The sequence below is a fragment of the Paramormyrops kingsleyae genome, chromosome 11 (genome assembly GCF_048594095.1).
Source record: "Paramormyrops kingsleyae isolate MSU_618 chromosome 11, PKINGS_0.4, whole genome shotgun sequence".
NCBI classification, from domain to species: domain Eukaryota; kingdom Metazoa; phylum Chordata; class Actinopteri; order Osteoglossiformes; family Mormyridae; genus Paramormyrops; species Paramormyrops kingsleyae.
This window is the reverse complement of record NC_132807.1, coordinates 13,519,407-13,526,495: the sequence shown is the minus strand read 5'-3', so window position 1 is coordinate 13,526,495 and position 7,089 is coordinate 13,519,407. Positions and strand designations below refer to the sequence as shown.

At 41.0% G+C, this 7,089-nt stretch overlaps 1 protein-coding gene across 2 annotated transcripts; it reads right to left on the bottom strand.

Moving 5' to 3' along the window:
* Nucleotides 1-1,052: 1,052 nt before the first annotated feature.
* On the bottom strand, nucleotides 1,053-5,755 carry LOC111840373 (transmembrane protein 41B). 2 transcript variants are annotated; one of them, XM_023805126.2, is made up of 7 exons: nucleotides 5,483-5,755; nucleotides 4,497-4,614; nucleotides 3,968-4,096; nucleotides 3,137-3,230; nucleotides 2,936-3,040; nucleotides 2,307-2,445; nucleotides 1,053-1,932 (listed from the first exon to the last, which is right to left on the bottom strand). In XM_023805126.2, exons 1-7 carry the CDS (start codon nucleotides 5,580-5,582, stop codon nucleotides 1,763-1,765), a joined length of 855 nt encoding a protein of 284 aa, XP_023660894.2. In that variant the 5' UTR covers nucleotides 5,583-5,755; the 3' UTR covers nucleotides 1,053-1,762. The 2 variants fall into 2 exon arrangements, with proteins under 2 accessions (XP_023660894.2, XP_023660902.1); XM_023805134.2 differs by having other exon boundaries at nucleotides 5,476-5,751.
* Between the last annotated feature and the right edge of the window lie 1,334 nt (nucleotides 5,756-7,089).

The following is a 7,089-nucleotide window of genomic DNA, read 5'->3' as shown; positions in this document are numbered from 1 at the left end:
TGGGGGCACCATGTTGGTGACCCCTGATATAAACCATATTTACCTCTTGCCTCAGCCACACCCCCTGCATCCTCATCAGACACGTAGACAGCTGTATGACCCTCAATGATTTGGTAGATTTTCTCTGCTTCACTCAGCAATTGGTTTTCTACAAAATATCTAATCAGAATACAAAAATCTCTGGAGAAGACCCCAATGTCCATTATGGATGGATGGATGGATGACAATAAGTAAACTGAAAACAGGTTGCCACAGTACTTGAGGCCTTACTGAATGAGAAAAATAGGAATACCATTCCAAAAATACTACGTATGTATATATATGTATATCTACTTACAAATGAGAAACGTTCTGAACAGCCGTTCGGAAATTGAAATGTTCTTAAGTCGTCATTCAACATCATTTAAGGGTATACGCAAGGACAAAGAACTAGGATGCTGGGAGTTCGCACGCAACGCCGCATCTGTATAAAATATATATATATAAAATAAACAGAAAAGCTTACGTTTGGGAAGGGTCGAGATGTGCAGGACAAAGACACTTCCCCGAAAAACATGGAATCATGGGAAATGCCAGAAATTCACAACGTGATTTAAAAAAATGCCAAAAACTACAGTGCAACAAACATCTGTCCACTGAGGACTAATCTTAATGAAACAGTGAGGAGTGTACAGTATTCCTTCACTCTACTGCACCCCATGCAGAAAAATGAGGAATAGTATGGTTTTTACTTTTAAAATTGCAGTAAAGGATTTTTCAAATCAACCTGCCCTTATTCTAAAAAGATATTTATCTGTGCCATTTTCCTTATCTCATGTGGACTATGTGAAAGGAGGCAGTGGATCTTAAGTTTTACACCAATGATTTAGCAGCAGTGAGGTTTCATGACACTGCCATAGAGAAGTACCTTGTTCATTACCCCATTTACAATTAATCACATACTAAGGGAAAAAATGGGAATTTGATACAAGGCAATGGTGAACAGCATGAAGTTGTTATACCTTCAATAATTCATGAAGTCACAATGGATGGATAAGCAACACAAATTAAGCAATTATATATTTTTACTGTTGTACCTCAAAATAAATAAATTTGACAAAAAATTAATATGTAACATTAGCAGACGCATGTTATAGTAACATTCATATTTATCCAGTGTAGCACACATTTTAAGGCACAGCTTCCAATGAAGCACCTGTTACTTCACAGAATAAACATTTTTAAAAAATCAGTAGCCTGTAGGACAGGGGGTGGCCAATCTTATCCGCAAAGGGCCGGTGCGTATGCGGGTTTTCACTGCAACTCCCTAATTAGATTACTAATTAGACGACTGATTAGCTGAGGAGTCCTCACCTGGGTTTCGACAGTTGACCTAAAGGTTATCCCAAAAACACGCACACACACCGGCCCTTTGCGGATAAGATCGCCCAGGAGGTGCTTTGCTTAGTCACCGAGTATTATTAAAATTCCATAGAACAAAAGGGAAATTGAACTATTAAAAGTTTTTTTTTTGTCTCCCACAATTGAAACACACTGTTCCAATCTAGATTAATAAAAATAATGGATAAAACCTTGGGCTATGGAAAAAGCAGATTAATTTGCATGGAGACTTGAGGTAGTGGCCGCCTTTGTCGTGAAAATAGCTATGTTAGTGCACTGTGGACCTGTGAGCTGGGAGCCCGGCGACCACATCTGGCATGTGAGGTCGGTGAGGGACAGAAAACCTTCAGAAAACGTGCTCTGAACCTCAAACAAGGACCGACTACTCTAGTTTCTTTTGCAACTTCTTCTGGAAGCACACAGGCAGGATGGCGAGAAGGGCCAGTGCGGCCAGCAGCAGCAGAGAGTTCCAGGAAACAGCCTCCCCTGCAGTCGTCAGCTTGTACAGCGTGGTCCCGGCATTGATGGCCACAAAGGATGGAGGAGCCACTCCTGCAAGAATGGAAATGGGGTTTCAGATCCCAGTGACAGATTAATGCGGCAAAGAACCAACACAGCGCTAGACAGGACAACTGGTACCACGGCTAAACTGCACATCAGCTTCCAGTTATATTGTACAAACATATACACAGTATATACAACACAGGGAGAACATGCGAACTCCACACACAGTGCAAGAGCAGGACCAAAGTCCACAATACAGGAGATGGTATAATCAGGCCATTATGTGAGCAAGCATGAACTTAATCTTGTTAGTTGATATTTACATATTTCACATATTACGTGTCACTTATTACATACATATTGGGGGCTCAGTATGTAAATTAATTTGACATCAATGAGCATTAATTTGTCTTAATCCTTACCTAAGAATGTGCCAAGGAAAAAGAGCCCTAAAGGCACATTAATGACGGGGGATGTGATATTGATAAACCAGTTGGGAAGGAAGGGAGTGATCCTCAGGAATATGATGTAATTAATAAGATGCTCTCTGTGGTTGTCTACCTGCAAAAATGAGCCAATGAGAGAGGGAACATCTCAATGAAAAGATTCATAATGTATCTTGTCATAGGGATTGGCAGTTAATCAAATTACAATTATGATTTTGGCTTGCAATGATTATTAAAACAAAATTGAAGAAAAAAAAGATTGTGCCGCGTTTCATTTCCATTTGATAAATCCAGCGCGCCCCTTTCCATCCACTTTTTGTTTGCCCTAGTCTGTCATCGTGCTGCTCTCTGGGGAGTACTCTTTAAAACAGGGATGTCAAACTCATTTCAGTTATTAAATTGAGTTTGACACCAGTGCTTCAAAGGACTCTTCAAACAGCAGTCTGCTTTTTACTGCCTCTGATGCCCAAATATTGTTTTAGCTCCTCAGAGCTTGGCCAGGATCTCATACTCACTCGTCAATACAGACACCCTCACCCCCAATATATGAAACTCCAAGGTATCGTCAGCGTCTCCCAGGTCCATCCTAATTGACCAATACTCACCTGCTTAGACCACTTCTCTGCCTTCTCCGTCAGGTATTTATAGACCACCGGCCTGCCCACCAAGTAGGAGAGCATATAGCAGAAAGAGGCTCCAAGCCCAGAGCACTACAAGCACAGGAGACTTGATCAGAAAAGGCATGAAGTTTATAAAATGATATGAAGTTCCGATTTAAATCCAAAATGGCATAGTATCATACTTACCAAGCAAACCAGGAACAATGCTAGTGGGAAGGGGTAAAGATAGCCTGACAGGATGCTGAGAAAGATGGAGCCAGGGATGGCAAAGGTCTGGAGGCTATGGCAACAGAATTAAGGCCGATACCAGCAGGGTAAAAACAAATAAGGTTTTCATAGACGGACAGAAAAGGCCATGTATATATAATCAAAAACGTCATATACAGCATTGCATACAAGTGAAATTGCATGGATGACTTTTGGAAATGACTTGTGCCAAACTGATATATGGTCTCGCATTTAGTGACAATCAAAGTCTGTATGATGCAGACCAATATGTTTTTCATTGCATTTTGTATATATAAAAGACCTTATCTTCAAGACAATTCCCACAAAACCTCTGCATCCTAATTTGAATACCACTTGGGTGATTTCATTGTACAGTGGAGAGAGACTGAAGCCAGTCAAGTAGGATTACTGCTCTCCCTCACAGATGAGAATAAAACAGCCCCCTCAGCTGAATCCTGCTGTTCTCAAGGGCACAAAAGACCCCACCCACCCCAGACCCAGCTTAACTGAGCAGGTGAAGGTGGCTATCTGCTATTGGGTCCTCAGCCAAAGTATCTCTTTTATGCATATGTTAAAAAACACATCTTCTGTAACTAGCAATTAGAAACAAATTACTTGGAAATACTTCATTCAACTAACATTTCACACATGGGAGACAGTCTAACTTTTGCTTTAGGGAGCATCAATAGCTCTGACTATACAATCAAGTCTCACAGTTAATCTAGGCAAAAAAAAACATAAATCAAAGCCAGTGCACACTTTTGTATGCTTTCATATTACAAAGGATACAAGAGATATGTGGCGAAATAGGCTACCAATACTTGAGTGTAGTAAGTGTCCTTGTACTTGGACAGAACTGTGCCCAAGGCCTTGGCATCGTTCATGTCTTTGGGAATTTTCATTTTTTCCCACTCTTCACTGTATGGGAGAAAGAAGCTCACAGGTCAGTGTGAGGAACTCCTCTGGAAGGAATAAAAATTGCATATTCTACCTAAGACATGGCTGTAAAACACACGTATAGATTTAAAAGCAGTACAGACCTAAGAAACACATAAGGGATACATGCATCATTGTAGAGGTGCCAGTCAGGAAGATACAGAAGAAGAAATCTAACCTGGAGCTAAGGCAACTACATTTCTCATACCTTGCAAATTTTACATGTCATACTGCTCCTCTTAAGAGAGAAGAAAGAAAACTTAACTAAAGCTTAAGCAAACTTCAATCAGATTTGATTGTCATCAAACTGAACACAGCAGGGCAAGCTAAATTCACACATGGCTGACAGGTCAACATAAGGGTGGAATATTGTGGTACTTACTTGCTCATGTGCGGGAAATTTCTATACACCAGGTACATGATACAGGCAGCACAGGAGAATATGGAGACCAGAAGGAGAAGTGACATGCGAGCAGAGCCCCTGCCAGAATTAGACAGGCCTTGGAAGGCAGAGGGAGGGGAGAAATCAAATCATTCTAAACACTCAAAGCTCAATGGCAGAACCACATAAATATCACTGTAAAACTTAGACTTATGCTTCTGAACCTGGTTGAAGTTTGTGTCGATCTTTTCACAAATATGGTAAAATAAAGAAATTAAATTTGTACCTAAATGGTATACCTCAACATTTTTTCTTTACATTGCCAACATTACTCAATATTTACTTGCTGCTAAATTGTCGTTGCCCAAGATTTAAAAAAATGTTGGTAAAGTTTTATCGTATTTATCGGTTTAAAAATGATTTCTAGGAATTTTACAGAATCACATCGTTTACTTCGAAACTCGTTTGACATACTGCCAAGAGATAAGATCATTTAGGTCGGTCAAAAGAAACTATACAGGCAAATAAATCAGAGCTAACTTTTTACACGCAGCCGAACAGCCAAAAATAAAGACACAGCCACGACGTAGGAGAAGCAATAATAATAATAATAATAATAATAATAATAACATTTATAATTATTGTTGTTGTTGTTGCTATTATTACTAAAAAAGAGGAAGAAATCTTGCGAAGAACCAGTCAAGCAGGGAACCCCACACTCCGCTAGTCGGCAATACATAAAGTTCATACAATTTGTGAATGTGACAAGGAAAAATAATGCTTCAAATTAGACACCTGAAACACATACAAATTAGCAAACGATTACCTGGATGTTTAGATAAAGAGTGATAGTCATAAAACCATATCAATATAACTTGCCATTTTGTTTACCGATGAGTTTAATGACGTAAGATATCCAAGAATAATCCATGTCATACACATGGCGTCTGTTGGCCGATTACAACTTTAAAAAGAGCACCTGGTACCTTTTGGGATATATCCCTCCTTCGTATTGGTTTCCTCTTCTTTTAAAGTGTCTGTCGCAATGCTCTGTATACCCTGTATTTCTGTTTGCTTTTTCGCCATTTTTACTTAACTTGAAATACGTTTTTTATTTACTGAGCAAATATAATACCCAGCATTACCGGATAGCTAAAAGAAAACCGGGTAACTCCGGCTGCTTGCTGGCCGCTAAGGACTCACTGGTCTTTCACGTTATAAACGTTGGCTGTTGAGCAAAGAGACAAAAGCAGCTCGGGATTGTTATTAAAAAACGGTGAGCCATTTTTCACTAGCGCCCCCATACGGGCGCCAGTCGAAAGTGCAGCGATGAAGATGAACGAGCCATACACAAGTATACAGTGGTACGAGACATCATTTCCCTAGGGCAGCGGTGGCCAATCAAATCAACAAAGGGTCTATAGAGGTTTTTGGGGTAACCTTTAGGTCAGCTGTTCAAACCCAGGTGTAAGGACTCCTCAGCCAATCAGTCCTCTAATTCAGGGTTTCTCAACCCGGTCCTCGGGGACCACCAGACGGTCCATGTTTTTGCTCTCTCCCAATTCCCTGCCAATTGGGAGAGAGCAAAAACGTGGACCGTCTGGTGGTCCCCGAGGACTGGGTTGAGAAACCCTGCTCTAATTAGTAATATAGTTAGGGAGCTGCAGCGAAAACCCGCATACACACCAGCCCTTTGCGGATAAGATTGGCCACCCCTGCCCTAGGACCACAGTGCAATACAAGACACATGGGGGGTGGGTTGTGTTGGAGTACGCCGTCTCCACTGGGTCTGTGGATGAGAAGAGATTCATAGCTGACACAGGGAGAAGTTGCAAATCACCAGTTTATTCTCTTGACTGATTATAATCAGGGAGCGACCATCTGACATACATTCAGCATGTACAGGAGGAAGCTCAACCATATGTATCAGCTGTATCCCTTTTAAAGCCCTTTGGGCATCCCCCCCCCCTCTCGGTACCTTCCGTCTACGTGACAACCACATGTTTGACATTTGCTCTAGTTAGTTGGTTAGTACTTGTCCTTGTGGAAGGCTACAGATACGTAAGGGCCGCTGACATTTTTCTGTCTGTTCCCTCTATCGGTCCCGATTAGGTAACCTTGCCCTGCCGGTGCCAGTCAGTTCTCGTTTCAGTTAACTTCATTTTTTAGAATGAAACCTCCCATTTCATCATGCCCTGCTTTAAGCTATATTCTCCTTTTCCTCTATTCATTATATGTTCTTTATAATTCTATTGAATCCCATATTTATATGTATACACAATTTCAGCAGTAAAGTGCAAATTAAGTACACGAGTGGATGGGAGGGGTTTTTCACAATGCTGAGGACCTTGCAGATGCATTGATTGTGAATGATGTCCTGGATGAAGGGAAGAGAGGTCCCAATGATTTTCTCTGCTGTATTCACTATCCTAAACCAGGAAGTGATACAGTTGGTCAGGACACTCTGAATGGTTCCCCTGTAGAATGTGGTGAGGGGATGGGAAGCAAGCCTTAAGAAATGCAGTCGCTGCAGTGCTTTCTTGGCCAGAGAGGTAGTGTTGAGGTTGTTGAGAATACTGAATACTAAATACAA